Here is a 22,131-nt window from a genome sequence, read left to right as displayed (position 1 = left end):
TAGCAAGAATTCTTTATGAGAATTTCTGATGTAGTTGAGGATGTAAGCCACATGCCTTCTCTAGCAGTAACAAAACAGAACTACTAGGATTGAACCAATTACTTTTTCTTTCAGTACTTTAATGATGTGGCTACACACTGCCTTCTGGCTTGCATTGTTTTTGATGAGAAGTCTGTAGTCATATCTTTGTTCCTCTACACAAATAATAAAGGCACACTGCACACCTCAGAGATACTGCCGGTTCTGTTCCAGACCACCTCAATAAATTGAGTATCACAGTAAAGCAAATCCCATGAAGTTTTTGGTTTCCCAGTACATATAAAAGTTATGTTTATACCATGCTAAGTGTGCAATAGTATTATGTCTAAAAATGTATCAATGTACAGTACTTAATTTAGAAATACTTCATTGCTAAAAATGCTACCCTTCATCTCAGTCTTCAGCAAGTCATAATTGTTTTGCTGGTGGAGGGTTTGAAATATTTTGAGAATTACCAAAATATGACCCAGAGCCATAAAGTAAGCAAATGCTGTTGGGAAAAATGGTGCCAATAGACTTGCTCAATGCAGAGTTGCCACAAACTTTCAAGTTGTAAAAAAACAAACAACAAAACCCCCAAAAAAACCCAGTATCTGCAAAGCACAATAAAGCAAAGTGCAATAAAGCAATATATGCCTGTGTGTACAATGTAATAGTGTGTCTTTTCTCACTGGCTTCCTTTTAAGAGTTTCTTCATTGGTAGTTTAAGCAGTTTAATTATGATGCAGTTTTCTTCAGGTTTCTTGTTCTTGGAGTTTGTTGAGCTTCTTGAATTCTTAGGTGTATATTGTTTTTATCAGATTTGGAAATATTTCAGTTATTTTTTCAAATGTTTTCTGTCTTTTCCTCTTTCCCTGTTTTGGAGGACTCTAGTTACATTTATATAAGGCTGCCTGAAGTTGTCCTACAGTTCACTGATGCTCTGTATTTTTTTTTGCAGTCTTTTTTGTGTCTCTATGTTTAATTTTTCATAGTTTCTGTACGTGTGTGTGTGTGTGTGTGTGTGTGTGTGTGTGTGTATTTAATGGTGGTACTGAGGATTGAACCCAGAACCTTGTGCCTGCTAAGCATTTGCTTTACCATTGAGCTATACCCAACCTTGCACTGTTGCTGTATTTTTTAGATTATTTATTTTTTCTTCTGCATTGTATAATATGCCATTAATCTCATCCAGTGTATCTTTTATTCTCAGACATTGCATTTTGTATCTCTTGAGGTTTGATTATGTCTTCATTTGTTTAAATCTTTCATGTCTCTACTTAGCATGCTGTCAATCTTCTGTCTTTTTGAACTTATGGAATACAGTTATAATAACCTTTAATGTCCTTATTGACTAATTCTAATCTGTGTCAATTCTGGGTCACTTTTGATTGAGTGATTAGTTGGTTATTTTTTTCTCATCGTGGGTCCTATTTTCCTGCTACTTTGCAAGCCTGACAGTTTTTGATTGGGTGTGAGACTTCGTGAATTTTACCGTGATGATTGCTGGATATTTTTGTATTCCTATAAATATTCTTGAACTTTGTTGTGTGACACGATTAAATTCCTTGGGGAACACTTTGATCCTTTCAGGGTTTACTTCTAAGCTTTCGTAGAAGGGACCAAAGCAGCCTTTAGTCTGGGGCTAATTTCTCCTCATTACCAAGGCAGTATTCTTTTGAGCACTCTAGCCAGTCACAAGACCTTCCATTGTTCCTTTCTGCTTTTTTCTGATGGTTCTTTTCTTGGCCTTGGGCCTTTGCTGCATGCGCTGAACATTAATCTGCTGAAGACTCAAGAGGGACCCTCTGCAGATCTCCAGAGCTTGCTCTCTCTAGGGATCTCCCTCCTCCTTGGCGCTTTGCCCTGCCAACTCTGGCCACCTTGACCTCCCCAGACTCGCAGCTGTCTCCTCCGCTTGGAGACCTCTAGGCTCTCCCTGTGTTCCTCTTCCTTGTGGTTTGGCCTGGAAACTCTTGTAGGGCTACCTGATTGTTTCCCATCTCTCAGGGATTAGCATCCAGTGTCTCAAAACCATTGTTTCATGTATTCTGTCCAGATCTTTAAGGTCCAATGGCAAATCTGATCTTTATTACTCCATCTTGTCCAGGTGGGGAAGCCTGAACTAAATTAAAAAAAATTTTTTTTTTCAATCACAGAAGCAATACAGTTCCAGCATGGAAAGTTGACTAGGTAGGGGAGGGAGGGAGATAGAAAAGGAAGAAAATTATCCATAATTTCATCATCCATTATAACCACCTTTAGTTATATAACTTCAGGTCTGTACACACCCACTCTCTCTTGTATTTTTCTTTCCTATTTCTTAAAACAAGTACTCTCAAATTCTTTATCTACTGTATTGTAACTTGGACCCAAAATTCCTTCAAAGAGCCTGCTTGTTGAAACTAGGATAAGTGCTGTAAGAGGTGATATATCTTTAAAATCACTCTAATTGGGAAGAAACTAGAGGATCTTCCTACACAGTTACTGTTATTAACTAAATTACTTAAGGGTAATAATTAACCAGTCTATATTAAGTTGCTGTCTTAGCCAGCTGCCCTTTTTTGTTTATAAGTTAATGGTTTATAAAGCCAAATATATATGCCATTGGCAAAGTTAGAATGCTTAAGCTCATCATCACCCTACATCCACGGTTCTTCAGTGGTTAACAGACGTTAGGACCACCTGGAGTGTGATTGGTGGCCCCCACCTCCAGAATTTGACTTCATAGGTCTGAAGTGGCTGAAGAATTTGCATTTCTAATAATTTCCCAGATGACGCTAATATTGTGTCCTAGGATTACACTGTGAAAATCACTGAGCTGGATTGTTTTTTTGTAAATGAGATGCTTCCAGAATTTTCTTTTTTAAAATATTTTTGTTTGGTTTGGAAGGGGTAGTAATTTGGTTTATTTTTATTTTATTTATTTATTTAATGGAGGTACTGGGGATTGAACCCAAGACCTTGTACATGCTAAGCACGCACTCTACTGCTCAGCTGTACCCTCCCCTCAAAATTTTCTTTAGTATTATATAAGGTATACCATTTTGTTTGTGTATATATATGCATGTAATTATTAAAGTATATATTTCATATATATGATAAGTATATTAGTAATCAAAGTACGCAGTTGTTTAAAAAATTAAAAGGTTGAGGGGAAGCAATATTCTACAGAAAACAATCTGACTTTCTTTACTATAGTTATAGTCACTAATAGGCTAATGCAGCTGTCACTCATAGCCTGCTTGCCAAGTTAAGTCCAGAAATAACTGATTAATAGAATGTTGTATTTTCAGGAGAGAACAGTATCAGTACTGATGTGTATCAACAAGTACTTTGAGATGTTTAGCTAAGACCCTAATACTCTGCAATATAGCTATTTTTAAAAAATGTTCCAGTATCATAAAGTATTAGATTTCATTTAAAGATTCCAAAGAACTTCCTCATACACATTCATACTTCATTTTATGCTGTTTTATTAAGTTTCTTTTCATTAGAAATTTTATTTGAAGAGTTAGAAGGTATACTAGTTGAGTTCCTTAACCTCTGTGATTTATTAAATAGATACCTTCTGATTTGTGACTTACATACCTTTCTGGTAACCAGTGCTCCTCTGTTCTCTTTCTTTCCCTCTCTTTCTCTCTTTCTTTCTCTTTCTCTCCTTTCTTTCCTTTCTTCCTTCCTTCCTTCCTCCCTCCCTCCCTCCCTCTCCTTTTTTAGGTGTAATTGACATAACATTAATTCGTCTCAGGTGTACAACACAATGATTTGGTATTTGTGTATATTGTAAAATGATCACACATTTTACAGGTCTAGTTAACATCCTTCACCAAACATAGTTACAGAATTATTTTTTTCTTGTGATGAGAATTTTTAAGACCTACTCTGTCAGCAATTTTTAAATATAGAGTACATTTTTATTAACTGTTGTCACCATGCTGTACATTACATCCCCATGACTTACTTATTTTATAACTGGAAGTTTGTACCTTTTGACCCCCTTCACTCCGTTCTTTGTTTTTTTTTTTAAAGCCACTGGATGTGGACAAAGATTCATCTCTGGTGACACTTTGTTATGGACTCTGTGTTCTAGGACGGAGAGCTTTGGGGACTGCATCCCACCATATGTCCAGGTAAAGAAGGTGTTTCTATCCGAAAAATGCAAAATCTTTTTTTATGAAAGCATTCTATGCTAATTTATTGCAAATGTGTCTTCAGATATTGTATTGTATAGATCTTTTTTGCTGAACATAGTTGAGTTCTAAGTGGTTAACAGATCTGGCTTTTAAAATTCACACATTTGGGCAACCATTGAAAATGAGAATTTTGTGGGGGGAGGTATAGCTCAGTGATAGAGTGTATGCCTAGCATGCATGAGATCCTGGGTTCAATCCCCAGTACCTCCGCTAAAAATAAATAAATAAATAAACTTAACTACCCCCCCCAGAAAACAAGAATTTTATGGATTTAAGACATTTTAAAAAATAATCACCCCATAACGTATGGTTGGTCTCTCCTGTATAGATCTATTTTTCTAACAATTCACCTCTTTTTATTTTTCTGCCTTACATTTTTGTTCACAGCATTTATACTTTTAATATAATGGTACATTAGACTTTGAGACTCTAATATAAACTGGTTTTCTTGCCTATAAATCCAGATGAATTTGAATTAAGTAATACCATAGGTTTTATGTTTCTTCTGTGATTCCTACATGTTTTCCATTAAGCCCTCCTTAATTTCTTTTAACTTGTAAACACTTTGCCTGTTGTTCATTTTCATGGACTCGCTATTACAGTGGTTCATAAACAGGGGTCCCAGGTCGAGCAGCCCCTTGTGATTCTGACTCAGGGGTGCTGACATTCGTTCTTGGCCTCTGTGTTTTCAGAACACTCCCTGATGATTCTGATGCATAACCAGATGTTAGAATCAGTGTGATGGAAGATCTTTGTCAAAATGTGTAAACTTTTATCTCCAATCTTAACAGTAATTTAGAGTCATTCCTCTATGGATTGCATGCCCTATTTAAGGGAGATTTCCGTATTTCTTCAATTCGAGATGAATGGATCTTTGCTGACATGGAATTGCTAAGAAAAGTAGTAGTGCCTGGAATTCGTATGTCCATTAAGCTTCACCAGGTAAGACGAGGACATTTCTAATGCATTACTGGTGTTCAGTGGTACTTCTCAACTTGACTTCCAAATTACGTTTCTTAGGAACCAGCCTTTTGAGAAATACTCTGATTTAAAACAAAGAAAAACATGAGTGATGGCACAATATTAAATCTTATGAGCCGGAACCTGTGTTTCTAACAGTAAAGTTGAATCTTAACATTAGAGAGTGACTGATCTGGGCATGAACTTGAGGAAAAATACAGGCAGTGACAAACTGGAAATAAAAGTCTTTGGTCCCTGTAATGGTAGTGATTGTAATTCATGCGCCTTCTGTGGGTGAATGTTAGCTGACTCCCAACGCAGTGTGACACCGTCTCGAGTCTTATAAGTGCTGCTATCACTGAACTGTGAGCTTCACTTAGCATGTTATATGGAATAATAGATGGTTAGGACAGATTAAGCCTTAATTAAATAACCCTACGAAGGTAGTAAAATTACAACGAGGCCCCAAAATGCATATCCAAAGCCCTGGATCATTTTAAGAATATATTTTGAAATTAAGTACTGGCACTTGTTGCTCTAGTCATTCCACTTGTCAGTAATTATCAGTCTGATGATGGAGAACACATAAAGTATTCCCTAAAATGCATCTGCTGTGCTCAAAGCAGATTGAATTTTTCCCCCAAGGGTGAATTACTGTTTGAGTGATTTTATGATGGTCCAAAGTGTTGAAATGAAGTTAACATCCCATACGGTTTAGGATCATTACTGATAAGGATTATATTATTTGAAAATCTCTGTGAAAAATAGAATACTATTTTGAAGATGATGGGGAAAATATACATTTAGGATCAAATAGAGTTGTCCATCTTCAGACTAGTGTAGAGCATTGAGACAAAATTCATTGTATTTAAAAGAAAAAGATAATGACTTCATATTAAAGTATTTTTTAAATTTTCAAATTTCTCAAAAGTACCAGTTGTATCTCTACTACATAAGAAATACTCCTTTATGAACTTGTGGTTGCCAAGGGGGCGGAGGGTGGGAAGGGATAGATGGGATTTCAAAATTGTAGAATAGATAAACAAGATTATACTGTATAGCACAGGGAAATATACACAAGATCTTATGGTAGCTTATGGAGAAAAAAAGTGACAATGAATATATATATGTTCATGTATAACTGAAAAATTGTGCTCTACACTGGAATTTGATGCAACATTGTAAAATGATTATAAGTCAAAAAATGTTTAAAAAAAGATACTTGCATAAAAAAAGAAGAAAAAAAGAAATACTCCTTTATGTAGCATAATTATCTGTCAGCTCTTGACAGACGTCTTCAATTAGTTCTGAACGTCATGACAGATGTTTCATCTCCATGTGGCTGAGATGAAACTGAAGCACAGGCTCTCTGTGCTTTCTGACACCTTAGGTCTCTGTCCCTGGTTCTCCCTACAAGGCTCTTGCCTGTTGCTGCCAGGTCCATTTCCTTACATGTTTTTTAGCTGGAACATTAGTGCCTGTGACAGTGGTTCTCTGCCTTATGATCAGGCCAAGCACACTTGGGTACAGCACACTGTCATCATTAGCCATGACTGGCAACAGCAGTGATGAACAGGGAGAGTCAGGAGGTGGAGTCAGGAACTGGGAGCCATGGAGGGCTGGGGGAGGCGGAGTGAGAACCCAGGTGCAAGCCCTGTGATTCACATACACTATTGAGAGGGTGAGATTGACCTGTAAGGTAAGAAGCAACAGCCGTTCACTGAGCATCACTTTGACCAGACAGTGGGTTGCTCGTGAAGGACTCGCAGGCTGGGATGTAAATCAGCATTGGTCATCTCCAAAGTTCATATGTTAGGGACTCATGAAAATCCACAAGAGGCTTATATATTAAAAGGAAGGATTAGTACACACTTGCCACATGTCCCAGCAGTTCTGCTCCCAGATATTTACCCAAAAGAGTGAAAGTGGATGTCCACACAGAGACTCACATACACGCAATGTGCATAGCAGTTCTAGTGCTAATAGCCCAGAACTGGGAGCAACGCAGACGTTCAGCAACAGACAGAATATTGCTTAGCAATAAAAAATGATCTACTGTGAAATACCACAGCAAGAATGAATCTCAAACATTATGCAGAGCAAGAGAAGCCAGACATAAAATGAGTGCATATTGTATTATTTATATAAAGTTTAAAACAGGCCAGAGCAATCTGTAGTGATGGATGGCACATCAGTGGTTGCTTAGGATGTGGAGACAATGCCAGAGAGCAGGAAGGAACTCCGGGGGGTGGAAGTGTTCTATGTCTAGGTTGTAGCTGTGGTTACCTGGGTGTGCACAGCTGTCATGGGCATCTCACTGTGCTCGTAAATGGGTGCAATTTATTGTATGAAAGCCAGACCTCAGACTGGATTTGTAAAAGAGAGATTCTGTTCCCAGAGAACTAAAAATACAAAATTTCCATTAACCTTTGTTTCAGACATAGTCTTTGATAGTGTTTTTAGCACTTCATAGGTGTTCTTTTAACTTCTGCTTTTTTCCTTTACAGTTTTTTTATTTTTTAATTCTCCAATCTAGTGTGTTACATGTTTTTACTTTAGAAGTTAAAACTGTTATCTGTATAATAATCTTACAGTGCCCTACATTGTAGCAGTACTCTCATACACATTGTGTCACCCACAAGCTAGGAAATTATTTTAATCCCAATTTTTGTAGATGAAAATTAACCAAAACTCAGAGAAAGTAAGCAAATTGTCCTTTTCATGTATTCTCTCTTGTCCTCTATGTAATCATTTCATAAAATAACAGCTTATTTCCTTATTTTTTGTTTTTTACTAGTCTCTTTAAGTATTTACATGATTGTTAGAACCAGAGTCTAGCTTGGTTGGTATACAAGAGCTACATAGTGAAAACCTTACAGTCCCGTGATCTCCTTGCAGACAGGGGTAATTTCTTATCAGTCCTCACGTGCTCATCACTGAGCGCAGTGCTTGATGGCCGATGAATGTTAAATAAGTTTCACTGTTTTCAAAAAATCTTTTCTTTGTATCTGCTTATAACTCCTCCAGTGTATTTCTCGAATGCTTCTGAAAAATTTCCTTGACGAATTGGGAACATTATCTCTTTGTATTTATTTTAGAAATGGTGAAAAACATTCAAAAGTAAACATCTCCCAAGAGCTAGCTAACATCTCCCCATCATTCCATATGCCCAAGAAGCAGTCACTGCCAATAAGTTGATGACTTCCCCAAGTTCATATAGACATTTCAAACTATATGTATAAATATTTTCCTTTGTAAAATGTAAATCATGCTGTATAAAGTGATCTGGAGTACTAATGTGCCTCACATTTTTAATGACTCTGTAGTATTTCAGAGTATAATTTCCACTCCATTTATTCAGCTGTTTCCCTATTCATGGACATTCTGCTTGTTTCAATATTTTGCCAGTAAAACAGTGCTGAATGATGTACATAGAACTTTCAACCTTTTTAAGCCCAGTGAAAAGAAACATCTGGGCAAGAGTAAGCATTCTGCACTTTGGGCATGCTTAATGACTTTCAACCTTGTGTCCATTTTCTTAAGAATATGATTTTTCTTTTCCATTCAAATAACTGTACTAGTCCTACTAAACAACGATGTTGTTCCTCCCCCAATGGAGCCACTTGCTGAAAGCGCACATCTTATGACATCTAGCTGTCTGCTGCTGTAGGAGAGCGGACTCAGTATTTAGAAGGAAGGTTAGGGTGGTTGGTGTATGAGGTACAGAAGTCAAGAACTGTCTCAGTATTTCAAGGTATAAATGCTATCTTAGGCCATACCTCTAGAAGCAGAGTCAGAGTCCAGGATTCTTGTGCAGGACATTAATTGGGAGGGTGTTGTCAGAAAAATCTGTAAGGAAGTGATAGAAGCAGGAAAGAACAAGGGAAGACACCCAGCAGAAATGTCTTTCCGCTGAATTCTGGCCTCCTCTAGATTCTAAAGGGAGCTCTGGAGTCTGACTATCACCAAGAGTTATGTTGTGTACCTTCCTTGCACCCCCACAACAAGGGGAGACTAACCCTCGTGTGGTGTTTCCTACTCAGGCAGCTCCATCAGCTAACGTCAGTTCTTAGAAGAGGGAACAGCTGTGAGCTGTTAAGAGCCAACACTCAAAGCAGTGGACAGAGGAGGGCACCAGCCTAGTAAAAGAAGTCCGGACGAGGCACTAGCAGGTTGTCTTGCCTGGAGCCCTTTCCCCTCCTCACACAGTGCCATCTCCATCCACTGAAATTGTGTTCGTTCTTTAAGACCCAGCTCAAAACCACCTGCATTGTGTAGCTCTCTCTATTCACGTCAACTAGACTCGAAAGATTTTTTTCATTTTAAAAATCGGAATGAAAAAATACCTTAAAAATGCGTTCAAGTCCTGGCAGTACAATCATTACTAATTTTCTAGACCTGGGAAGCAGCTAAGCCTCTCTGAGCTTCAGTTTTGATGTTTGTAAAATGCTGGTATTACTTGCTCAACCTATTTAACAAGGTTGTCGTGACAGCTAGATGAAATCGTGTCTTGGAGAACTTGTGCCTTTGTGCACTCAGTGTACAGTGCATACTCAGATTATTCTCTTGTAGGTGAACCCAGACTTGGAGATGCACCCTTGGGGCTATTGCCTTCTTGCTCTCACCTGTCTCCCCTCCAGGAAGCGCACATTCCCGTCAATTGGCTTGAGCACAAATGAGTTATTTTACTTGAATGTAAAAATTTATCAACCTCTTGGTTATAAATATGAGGGCAGCCAATACAGCATTTATATTTCCTTAATAACACACCATTTCCAGAAATTCAGATTTGTGTTATGATTATTTGGGAACGTGTCCTGTATCCTCTGTTAATCTGTAGGTTTCTGAATGGGAGATACATTTCATGTACCCCTTTGTTTCATCCATGCTGCCTTCCACAGACTCTTGCACATGGTTGATATTAAATAACTACTCATTCATTTGATAATTAGTTACTAAAACCAAGAGGATTTGGGGGGAAGACTTGACTAGCTTCCTTAGGACTAGGACCCTTAATCTGTCCTCACAGCTCATAGTTTTGAGCCTTAACTAGATGAGAGGCAGAATAAAATGGTACATTAAAGCCATTCTAGAGATGTGGCTTTATGTGAAAAGTGCCTACTTTAAAAAGAAACACAACTTAGGGACCTTTTCTGTAGTTTTAGCCTTCCTTAACTGATCACAGTGAGAGAATCCTTTAACAAAAAAAAAATACAGATATGAAAAACCAACTTGAATGAGGAAAACAAAATATGTAAAAATTGGAAATAAAAATGGTTTAGCTAAAACTTACAGGATAGTGTTGGATTGAGGAATTTACAAAAGTAATATAGCAGTAATGTGCTAATTCCCAACCTGAATAAGCTTAAGAATCTAATTTATCTCTAATAATATTAACATGTGCTGGTTTGAAATATATAAACCAGTTTTTAAGGCCTTTAACTGAGGAACTGATTTAATAATTACAGACACTTTCCTCATACTGGAAGTCACTCTTCCTAAAAAAGATGTATTTCTTATTTCTATCTATAGGATCATTTCACTTCTCCAGATGAATACGATGACCCTACTGTGCTCTATGAAGCCATTGTATCTCATGAGAAAAACCTCGTAATAGCCCATGAAGGGGACCCCGCGTGGCGGAGTGCCGTCCTGGCCAACTCTCCCTCCCTGCTGGCTCTGCGGCACGTCATGGACGACGGCACCAATGAGTACAAAATCATCATGCTCAACAGGCGCTACCTGAGCTTCAGGGTCATTAAAGTAAGTCTTTGAGGCACTGGTTCACATCTTTAAAAAAAATCCAAACTTTTAAAAAGCAGTTGAAACTCATACAGAAAAAAAATATAGTCATACTGCATTAATGGTTGTTGTTTATGTGCACTTAATTTATTTTGTCAGTAATTTACTTTGTCCTTTGAAATTTTCTCATGTGCCTTAAAGCCTTAAATTTTTTGTTTATTTCTATTTTGGCGGTCTTTTGCCTATTACATGTGCTTATTTGGGTAGCATCTCTTATTAAAATGTCCACACTGTATTGCTAATATGATGTGATTCTTGGGTTGCAAAATAAGACTATAGCTTGTACTTAATAGTGACCAGTAGCTAACTGTGAATGGTTCACTCTAACATTAACTTGGTTTTTTGTTTTTGTTTGGCTGGTTTTTTAAACATCTCAGGGCTTTTGGAGGTTTAATCCCTGAAATTTTTATTTTGATAGTTTGTAATGGTTTACTTTTTCTTCATTTAATCAACCCCCAAAGTCACAAACATTCTTTCCACTCTCTAAGTATGTTACCTCTCATTTCTATCAAAAATATCTTTTATCTTAGTTACAAAATTCACTAATTTGGAAAACTACATAGACTACATTTTGCTTAATATTTTGACATCAGCTAGGAGGATACAGAGGGAAGAGCGCCGCAGGTGCCTCTTACGTAACAGCCTGCTAATGACAGTGGAACATGGTTAACTCCTGTTCACATGTGCCCTGCTTACCTTTGTTTCCTGCTTTTCACAGTTGGTTATCATTTCAACTGTGAAATGATGTCTTTCATATCCCACCCATTTCTGCTCTTCTGTTTATATAAATTTCATTCTTGGCCCCTTAACCTAATTCCCGTGTGTCCCGGTTTCCAGGTGAATAAGGAGTGTGTCCGAGGTCTGTGGGCAGGGCAGCAGCAGGAGCTTGTTTTTCTACGTAACCGTAACCCAGAGAGAGGCAGCATCCAAAATGCCAAGCAAGCTCTGAGAAACATGATAAACTCATCTTGTGATCAACCTATTGGCTACCCGATCTTTGTCTCACCCCTGACAACTTCTTACTCTGACAGCCATGAACAGCTTAAAGAAATTCTTGGGGGACCTATCAGCTTGGGAAATATCAGAAACTTCATAGTGTCAACCTGGCACAGGTGAGCCATAGGATTGCCTTTTACAGTGGTGGTGTGTCCTGACCCTCTTCATCTAAGCAGCATTAGCATCACTGGAAAGCTTGTAGAAAAATACAGATGCCATGGCACAATATAACCTATTACAGCTGAACTTCCAGAAGTAGAGTCTGAGCATTCGTGTCTTCAAACTCTTATTAGATAAATCTAAATGTACAACTCTGGTTAAGAACTACTGCTCTTGCATTTTGTAGAATCTTGAATAGGTCCCTCTCTTTGTTTAATTTTTTGTAACTCTATTACAGCATATTGCCACTATTGGAATGTCTGGGTCAGCATACAGGGCAAATTAGAGAAAAATATGAGAAGCGTGTTCAAGTTGATTACTCTGTTTTTTTTTATTTCGTTCCAGCAGTAGGGGGAGCACTGTATACACATTGAAACTCCTGATTATGAGATGCAGATTCTAACAAGCTAGTCAACACTTGAATTTCGCATCTGTAGTATCTTCAAGGATGCACATGAATTTTTTTCTCTGCCTTTTGTCTAGAAAATGATAATATATGGTGTAGGAATATCATTATTTGGTGGATGGTAAAGAAAAGTAACAGAATATTTTCAGTTTCTTAAGAGTTGTTCAGATACTTAAATATCAGAACTTAAGAAAAACAGGATTAGAGCAACGAATTCTCCAATAGGTGTTTTCAAATTCTTCCAGGAATACCCAACATTAAAAAGTAAAATTTCACCATTTCAACATCAGTCCTTATTGAAACAGAAGGAAGAACACAGACCAGGGTAGCGTTCAAAGAAATTTTATTTTTAAAAAATGTATGCTATGCTGGAAGGGCCTCGTTTGCCCAGGACTGAGTGGTTTCCTGGGATGCAGGATTCTCGGTGCCAACCTGGACAGTCATGGGCAAACCAGGAGAGTTAGTCACCCTACACTTTAAAAAACGAAGAAGAGAAATGATTACAGCAGCTCTCTTCAGGTGTGCTACCGCATAAATTAGGTTTAATTTAAATCAGTTAGGTTTTCAGGTCTGTATACATTGGCAGGAATTCTGTTTCCAGCTGTGATCTTAATTTCAACTTGTTATGTGCAGTTCTTTACTGTGGTAGAGCAAAGATGATAGAGTGTGTAAATGTGAAGTCAATGGGGAAGAACTGAGGCAGTGAATATAAAAGGGCAGTATGCAAAGGTAACAGACTTCTTTGTTCCTAATGTTGATTGAACCATAAAGACTTTGGAAGGTGAACATTAGTAGCATTAAATGTTCACAATAGCTAGAAAAAGAATAAAATACTTATCGAAGTGATCTTGGGATGGTGCTTCCTACTCTGGTGTTTGTTCATAGGTTAAGAAAAGGTTGTGGAGCTGGATGTAACAGTGGCGGCAATATTGAAGATTCCGATACCGGGGGTGGAACCTCCTGCACCAGTAACAATGCAACAACTGCCAATGATCCTCACAGTGGTGTGCCCCAAGGGGGCACTGGAAATGCAGGCCAGGGATCGGGAGCAGGGCTCCATCCGCCTGTCACATCTCACCCTCCAACGCTAGGTAATATGAAACAAAACTATGTATAAGGTTAGCCTCCCAACTGGGGGATCAGGTAGTATGTGTCTAAGAAAGATGATGTATTACCTACTTGGAAATATTGAAATAGAATATTTTGTTTGATTCCCAGCTGGACATTTTCCTACTTGTTTATATTAATTGTTTTACATATATATACATATATATATATGTATATATATATATGAAAATATATTATTTGAAGTAGCATTTCTTTGAAAGTATCATTTTTAAAGGCTAATAATTTTTAACTAATATATTTAACTTCCTGTTGAACAATGATTCGGTTTCTTTTGAATGTTGTAATAACCTTTGTATATAAATCTTTATAATCACTATTTTCTTAGGCTGGAAACTTAAAAAATGGAATCATAAAGTCAAAGTTAATGAGAAAATTGAAGACTCATGATACATAATACCAAAAAATCTTTCCCCCAGTGTTTTTTTTAACCAGTTGGTACTCTCACCAGCTGTGTATCAGAATGCCCATCATGTAAACTTTCACCAGCTTTGAACATTATCGTCCCTCCTCTGCGCCCTGCTCTCTCAGAAAGACAGGAGGAAGTGGTCTTTGGCTGTATTGTTTTGATTTGCATTGCTCTAATATTTGAGATTCGAAGCTTAAATGAGTTTATTAGCTCTTCTTTCTCAAGTGCATGTGAATTCTCTTGCCCGATTTTCTATCTGGCTTTTTCTTACTTGTATATTCTGGATTGGAGCTCTTTGTCAATTTTCTATAGTAGAGGTATCTTTTTCCATTCTCTTCCTATGAAGAGTGGCTTCACTTTTTTTGATGAGAAGTTTCTTAATTTTAGTATAGAGCAATTTACTTATCTTTTTTTTCCCTTATGATTAGTTCTTTCTGTATCCTACAGAAGAAAATTTTCCTTCTCCCCAAGGGAGGTAATAAATATTTCTGTCTGATTTCTATGAGAGATTTCATTTCTGATATATTAAAGAGGTATTCTTGATACTCTGAAGTATTTCTATGAAAGAAATTTTTAGATTTATCTCAACCTTAAATACTGCTATTTGCTGTAAATTATTTGTGTTTTTTTACAACCCAGAATTTGAATTTTAAAAAGCTTCAGCACATAAAAATTATATTATGAAAACCACACAGGTAAACCGACGCAGATATTTGTTTCTTTTTGGCAACTTGAAAAGTTTAGTTATAAATGTTAAGTTCAGTAAATTCACCGACTAATTTAAGGTGAGAAGCTTAAGGGGGAACGTCTTAGAAATGACAGAAAAAGCAATTTAGAGCCGTTGCACTCGGAGTGAGTGCTGCCGTTTGTCCTTCCGCAGGCACGAGCCACAGTTCGCACTCCGTGCAGTCGGGCCTGGCCAGGCAGTCCCCTGCGCGGGCCTCCGTGGCCAGCCAGTCCTCTTACTGCTACAGCAGCCGGCACTCATCTCTCCGGATGTCCACCACGGGCTTCGTGCCTTGTCGGCGCTCGTCCACCAGTCAGATATCGCTTCGGAACTTGCCGTCATCCATCCAGTCCCGCCTCTCTGTGGTCAACCAGATGGACCCCTCCAGCCAGAGCGGCGTGGCCTGTGTGCAGCACGGCCTGCCTTCTTCTAGCAGCTCCAGCCAAAGCATCCCAGCCTGCAAACATCACACCCTCGCGGGCCTTCTTGGGACTGACGGAGGTCAGAGCAGTGCCACTGATGCACAGCCAGGCAACGCCTTAAGTCCTGCCAATAATTCACATGCCAAAAAAGGGGAGGTGATTTACAGAGTCCAAGTGAGTAAGCCCGCGCGGTTCTGCTTCCGCCGTTTCTCTTCCTCATTTGTTTTTATTTCTTGTTTTTCGAGTAAAAGACTCTTGTGGAAAGACACTTTTTATTACATAGTTTGAAGACTAGAACATTTTTGAATGTTGACAAAAAGTTTCTGCCAGCATCAAAATGGAAAGCAAGCGGTTTTTCCCTGGTGATATTTGTACTCTATTCAGCCGTTGCCTTGTGGTGGCCATGGCAGGAAAGTCTACCGGTGGGCTGAAAGGAATTCGGGAGGTGGCCCTTTCAGGTGTTTTTTATTCTGTTGTAGGCAGTGGAGAATTTGAGACACAGAGAGTACTGTGAAAGAAATCTTGTTTGGGATTATGTAATTTTTCATCATCAGGGGAAAAATGAATTGGAAATGATCCATATTTATTTACAATGTAGATTGTGGATCCCAGTCAAATTCTGGATGGGATCAACCTGTCAAAAAGGAAAGAGCTGCAGTGGCCTGATGAGGGCATTCGGTTAAAAGCCGGGAGAAACAGCTGGAAAGACTGGAGTCCTCAGGAGGGCATGGAAGGCCACGTAAGTTCTCTTACGAAGCTAGCTATCTGGTGTTCTGACTTTTTTATAGCCTTTTTTATAACTGACTTGTATGCATGTTTTTAGCTGATTTACCTACTTATGCTTAATTAACAAACTGAATTACTACCTCTGATCTTAAGGATAGAGGCTACGAGTGTATGCAAGTTCTCTGCCACTAACTGCTTGTTTTATTCTGAATTGTTAGGTGATTCACCGATGGGTGCCTTGCAGCAGAGATCCAGGTACTAGATCCCACATCGACAAGACAGTACTTCTGGTCCAGATTGATGATAAATACGTGACTATAATTGAAACTGGGGTACTAGAACTTGGGGCTGAAGTGTGAGCCAGTGTTTTATAACTACATTTCTTTTCCCTCAAAATTCCAAGACATTGGAAGAGAAGAGGAGCTAGCAGAAGATGCCTGCGGGTATCACTTTGATCCTGCAGGAGAGACTTGAACATAGAGTGGGCTTGGTTAAGCACCTCTCCTTCACCATTCACCCTGACTCTGACACTGTCTCCATCCCCAAATAAAGCTGAAATATTTTTTTAAGTTAGCTGCCAAGAAAACATTTTGCATGAAGGATAAAGTTCTGTTAAAATACATCCTTTCCTATGCATTGCCTATGCTTTAAATCAACAAACTCCTGATTTCTAAACTATGATCTCATATTTTTCTAATTTCTTTGCCAAAAATAATTGCCATGTTTTGTCATAGAACATGAAATCCATTTACCTTGATTTTTAAAAACAGATCAGTGTAGAAACCTTCAGTTTAACATATAGCAGTATAAAAGTTTAATGTACAGGGAAAGAGACTATGAACAGACGCAGGTTTATCTTATTCCTTGAGCGCTAAAAACTTTAATGAAAAAAACTGCACTAATTTTTTACAACAATGCACTAAAGTCTGAGATTTCTCAGAGCATTTATTTATATATAAAAATAAAATACCATTTATTTAAATTGCCTTTGGGATTAACCCCCTCCCTTTCCTGATAAACATACATAGCAGGAATCATGCTGCTCATTTTTCTGTTAGTAGTCTGTACTTCATGCCAGGAAATTGGATGTTTCCTTTAAAGTGAACACTCAATCTCAAGATATACATAGCTTCATCACTGGCATTTCCCAGAGCCAACAGTCGGTGAATCGGTCCTGTGAACACTCCTGCCACTCCCGTGTCCACTTTCCGGATGGGCTCCAGCGCCGTGAGGGCCCCAGCCACTCTGCTTCTCCCACCTGGAGCAAGCTCTGCTGGGTCAGTTCTGGGAAGAAAACACTTTTGCTTTCCAAACAAAAAGATGAATGTCCAGGAATGTAAAGAAAGGATTGATTGCCTTTTATTTTAAGAGTCTTAGCTCTTGAACTTACTCACATGCAGTTCAGTTAATCAAGTAAAATCTGTTCAAACAAAATTATCTAAATGGTGCAGTTCTTATTGCTCAATCCCGCTTTAATAACTTCGCCTTTTATTTTCCTCCGCTCTTCTTGTTCTATTACTTGAATTTTTTTCCTGTGATTTATAGTGTGTAGTTGTAATTTGAAATATTTATAACTGTGATGAAATTGACTTAATTCATATGTTGTCTCATAACTTAAATTTTATTGATTTTTTTAAATATGTATTCAGGGAAATATATAACTCAGATTTACAATTGGACTAGGTGGGAACTGCAATTTAGATTTAATTTTCAACTTTTGGCATTTTTTAAATCCTTCAGAATACTTTCTCTTTTTGTATGAAACTCCAAAGAAGACTGTACATCTGAGCATTTAGGAGCAGCCATCTTTCTGCCCTCTGTGAATGGAGAGTAAAAGAAGCAGGTGAAATTAATTTCAATCATACATTTTGTTTAATCCATTATATTGAAGGTATTCCTATCTCAGTATATGGTACTAGCTGTATTTCAGGCAGTCGCTGGCTACGTGTGCTGAGTGGCTACTGTGTGGGACAACACAGGTTTAAAGCATCTTTTGATGAGGCGACAGGAAAGAGAAGCTGTTTTTCCTGCTAATTCTGATGTAATTTTCCAGTATAGCGTAATACTTCAGTAGGAGGAGTGAAAAGTAAAGGGGTAAATAGCTACTATATAGCATCTTAGTGCATTTTCACTCCAAAACCTATTTATTTTTCCTTTTTCTAATTTTAAATTTTTGTGGTTATTCAGGACCCAGTTTGCCTTGTGTTGATGTTTCCAGACTTCACACTTTATAAAACCAATTGTTGAAAAATATTTGTCAGATAATTTACTGAACCTTCACCCAAAGGTGCCCTTTCTAAATTCTGACCAATTAAAATGTATTTTCCTGATACTATCATTATAATCTGTATTTGCCTCATTGGTAAGTCTACAGTATGCCATTAAGGTTTAGGTCCTTTTTTTTTTTTTTTTTTTTTTTTTTTTTTTGTCTGAAACTGGATATATGATCTGTTTATCTGTTTTAAATTTTTTCAGAAGACTTAGGCTCTCTGCTGCTGTACCCTTTCTGAGATGATTATGATCTCTTCATGGTCATTGCCTAGATGAGAAGATAGGTGGAGCCTTTTCAGTCTTAAATCGAAGATAATTCATTTTTCTTTCTTTTTTCTGTTTTTTAAAAGATAATTCATTTTTCAACACAGGGTAAAAAGAAATCTGAACTTCAGATGATTCAGTCAGGGGGCTAGAAGTATTTTTCTCCCTAGCCGCCCACCCCCTGCTTCCAGTTGTTAAACACATCACACACTATAAAAAGTCAGATTGCAAATGCAAGGCTAGATTTTATATGGAACATAAATATTTGGGTCTTGATTTGGGGTAGTTAATAGACATTTTTTTCAAAACAAGTTGCATTTTGTTATCAGATAGCCCTTTAGTGAATTTATGAATTAGGAACCCTAAAAGGAGCCCTGTTCTTATTTTTTAAGTCTAAAACTTACAGTCTTTTTAAAATCATAATACGTCTCTAATAAGTGCATCAGGGGAAGCACTGATCATTGAAGAAGGATTCATGTCTTAAGAATAATTTGATCTAAATTGTTATATAGAAATATACACACTTTCATTAATTAAATTGATCATATGTGTCTTATTCTACTCTGTCTCTGCATCCCACACCGCCTTGGAGAATCGTGAGCTATTTGTTTAGATTCCCTGCTTAACTTTTTCTTTGGTATACAAGACTTCAGCACACATACATTAGTGTCTTTAGTTCACGATTGCCAAAACTTTCAGAATTCCCTAATTTGAAAGTAAAAATATGTAATTAAAACACTAGCTTTTTTATTTTTTTCACTTGCTTTAAATAATTTTATTGGTATCTTTCTTGGTTTTCTTCTCATTTGATTTTGGTTTCTTTTGTGGGGGGTTCCCACCTCTAGAGAGAATCCTGGAATAAGTTATAAGTTGTTAGCTTTTTTGTAATTTTTTTCTTATTCAGTGGTAAAGATCATTTTATAGCTCAAAATTAAATTTTTGGTTCATCTTCCAGCTTATAACTTGGTGTGAGCCCTCTTTTTACACCATTTTTCAATACTTGATGAAACTTTATATGTTCACTTTTTTCTAAAGAACTGTAATTTTTCCAAGAGTCTAGAGTAGTATAAGATGTTGATATTTAAGGGGCTTGAGGGAGTAGATGGTGAGGCTGTATATTTTTAAGATAAGAGGAGATTGATTACCTTTCAGGGAATTAGTGAACAGACTTCATCTGTGTTCTGCCTTCTTTGAGTTTCTATTATTGGAAGATTAACTTCCATTAGATTTGAAGTATTTTTTTAAATATTACAAATATATCTGAGATACTTCTACTGAATCTTGAAACAGAGTTAGTCAGACAATATTTCTGTCCTGAGTGAGATACAGAAAATTACTCGGTGTACCAAATGTCAAGCAATGGAAATACAAGTTTTTACATAGGAAACTGCAACTCATTAAGAAGGTGTATTTTCCTTCCTGGGTTGGTTTATTTTTTTCATCTCATATTGAAATATAAAAAACAGCCTCAAATCTAAGCAAGGGTTGCTTAGCCTTAATATATTCCACTTTGCAGCATCCTTCTGCCTCTGCTTGGGAATTCTGCATCGAGTCACATTCATCCAGAACTGGGTCTTTTAAACTTGAGATTTGCCCAAAGGCAAAAATCTTTTTCTTTTAGTTGAAAATCAGAAATCTTTTCTCCTAAATATGTGACTTGAGAAGAAGATAACAGTAATTTTTGCTTGAGAATTCTCTGAATTTATTTTTGCTAACTATAAAACTATAAATTACTTTCGTATTTGTTTTAGTTACTTTTTCACGAGTATGGGCAAAGCCCTTTTTTTGTTTTAGTTTTGTTTTAAGTCTTCAATATTCATTCTTTTTCTTTTTTGTACTATAATGTAATCACATGAAACGACTTTGCTTGGACAAAGACCCAGTCAGTGTTCCCCTTTGACGTGATACCTTATTTAGATGAGGTATAAAGCATCCACTTTTATTCTAGAGGCTTTTCCTTTAATTCCAAGATGCATGAAGAGAATAATTTCAATAAAGACAAAGGTGATACTTAGACTCTGTTAACAGACTTTGAACTTTCAGTCTTATGTGGAAATTTGGTTTATATTACTCTGGAGAAAGAGGAAACTTAGATATTATATTACCATTTATTTGTGCAGCATAAATTTTAATATGTTGGATATATATATAGTCTTTTTAAATTAAGTATTTAAAAACCAGCTTCTCTTTTCTTCATTTCTCTTTAAAAAATCTGGTTGATAAACACCCAGGCCTTCTCATTTTTTACTCATTAAATATTTAGGTAAGAATTGTGATTGGAAAGAAATTATCATACAAACAGATCTGGAAGGTATGTGAATAGACTGCTAATTTTGCTTCTTACAGAGGCATATTTCCTGCTTTAAATTATCTCACCAGAGTCATCCTGTCAAGAATTATGTATGATAAGAATCTCTGTATTGCCCATCAGCCACCTATTCTTTCCAAATTAGAGAAAATGAGTTCTGTTTGTGAGCTAAATTTTTATTATCTGCCATTTTATGGAAGCAACATAACATTCTTTGGGGGAACCAGAGCTGATTGTCATCGCAAGGTTATAATATGACAATTCTGTTCTAAGACATACCTATTATATAGGGTTATACCTTTTTTCCTGTGCCTCAGCTCTGTACCTGACAATTTATGATTCAGCGGAGCCAAGCTAGAAGGAACAAAGGTCATCTGAGATTGTGATAAGGATGAATTCCTGGTTGTTATTTGCACAGATGGGGTGATACCCTGGAATTCAGAACAGAGTAGCAGTAGAGGATGAGATGGCTGCTCCAGATGCCTCGTGGGTTTAGTGTAATTGTGGTTGAACAAGACTTTTTATATATGAAGCTTGAACCTACAACCAAAATCATAGAAGTGGTGGGAAAATCACGTCTGCTTATGCTTTTTTAAAGCTTATATAGTTTAAGTAAAAATAAATTGTAAAAAATGATTACCTTAACCCTATACAAGTCTGGCAATGAGCTCTGCATGAGGAAATGGAAGGAGGAGTACTAAAAATGGTTCTAGGAAGGTAGGGGTGAGGAAGGAAAATGGGTTTCCTTTTTCTGATCGTGGGCTCTGAAACTATTCATTGCCTCTACCAGCATTCAGTATAAACCAGAGATAAGAATATATGTACTCAAGTGTGTCTGTGAGTGTGTGTGTATGCGTGTCTGAGTGTTTGTTATTCTGAACAGCTTGTAAATATTCTAGTTGTTTAAAATGGAAAATAAAAGCTGAGATTGTTTTTTTCTTTGCAAATATATTGCATCAAAGATACAGTATTGACAGTGGATAAAACACTGAAGAAATAAATTTTTTTTTCATTTTGTCTTCTGTCCCATTTTTGCCAAAGTAAGAAAAATTAAAGTATACCGTATTAAGCTCTGCATAGTATATTTTTAGGACTTGTACTTGGTTCTGAAATAATCATTTTAAACAGAAGCTTCGGCCTATAAACATGGGATTCAGCTTATAATAGAAATGTATGTATTTCATAATAAAAGGATATCTTTTCACAGTTAGCAGAAAGGTTGTAGTTTACATCTTAGGAATTTACCTGAATGTGTCCTGTTAATGATATAGTATTTGATGAAACATGGAGGATGGAGAAAATGTGTACATATTCAATGTTACACTAAACAACAGTACAGAGA

General features: G+C 37.0%; 1 protein-coding gene across 9 annotated transcripts in view; it reads left to right on the top strand.

Annotated features, from left to right (window-relative positions):
- The window catches only part of PCNX1 (pecanex 1), a 174,621-nt gene that overhangs the window by 135,513 nt on the left and 16,977 nt on the right, over positions 1-22,131 (top strand). For 6 of the 9 annotated variants that reach the window (XM_045522176.2, XM_074365308.1, XM_074365309.1 and 3 more), the window contains 8 exons: positions 4,051-4,151; positions 5,006-5,156; positions 10,707-10,937; positions 11,814-12,088; positions 13,423-13,628; positions 14,952-15,394; positions 15,819-15,959; positions 16,165-16,201. In XM_045522176.2, coding sequence (XP_045378132.2) covers positions 4,051-4,151; positions 5,006-5,156; positions 10,707-10,937; positions 11,814-12,088; positions 13,423-13,628; positions 14,952-15,394; positions 15,819-15,959; positions 16,165-16,201 — 1,585 coding nt within the window. Of the gene's footprint in view, positions 1-4,050; positions 4,152-5,005; positions 5,157-10,706; positions 10,938-11,813; positions 12,089-13,422; positions 13,629-14,951; positions 15,395-15,818; positions 15,960-16,164; positions 21,807-22,131 lie in introns of those variants that run through there. The other 3 variants (XM_010962333.3, XM_010962336.3, XM_045522178.2) reach the window with 2 other exon arrangements.

Source organism: Camelus bactrianus, chromosome 6 (assembly GCF_048773025.1).
Source record: "Camelus bactrianus isolate YW-2024 breed Bactrian camel chromosome 6, ASM4877302v1, whole genome shotgun sequence".
NCBI classification, from domain to species: domain Eukaryota; kingdom Metazoa; phylum Chordata; class Mammalia; order Artiodactyla; family Camelidae; genus Camelus; species Camelus bactrianus.
The sequence above is the reverse complement of the archived record's forward strand: the minus strand, read 5'-3'. Positions and strand labels throughout refer to the sequence as shown.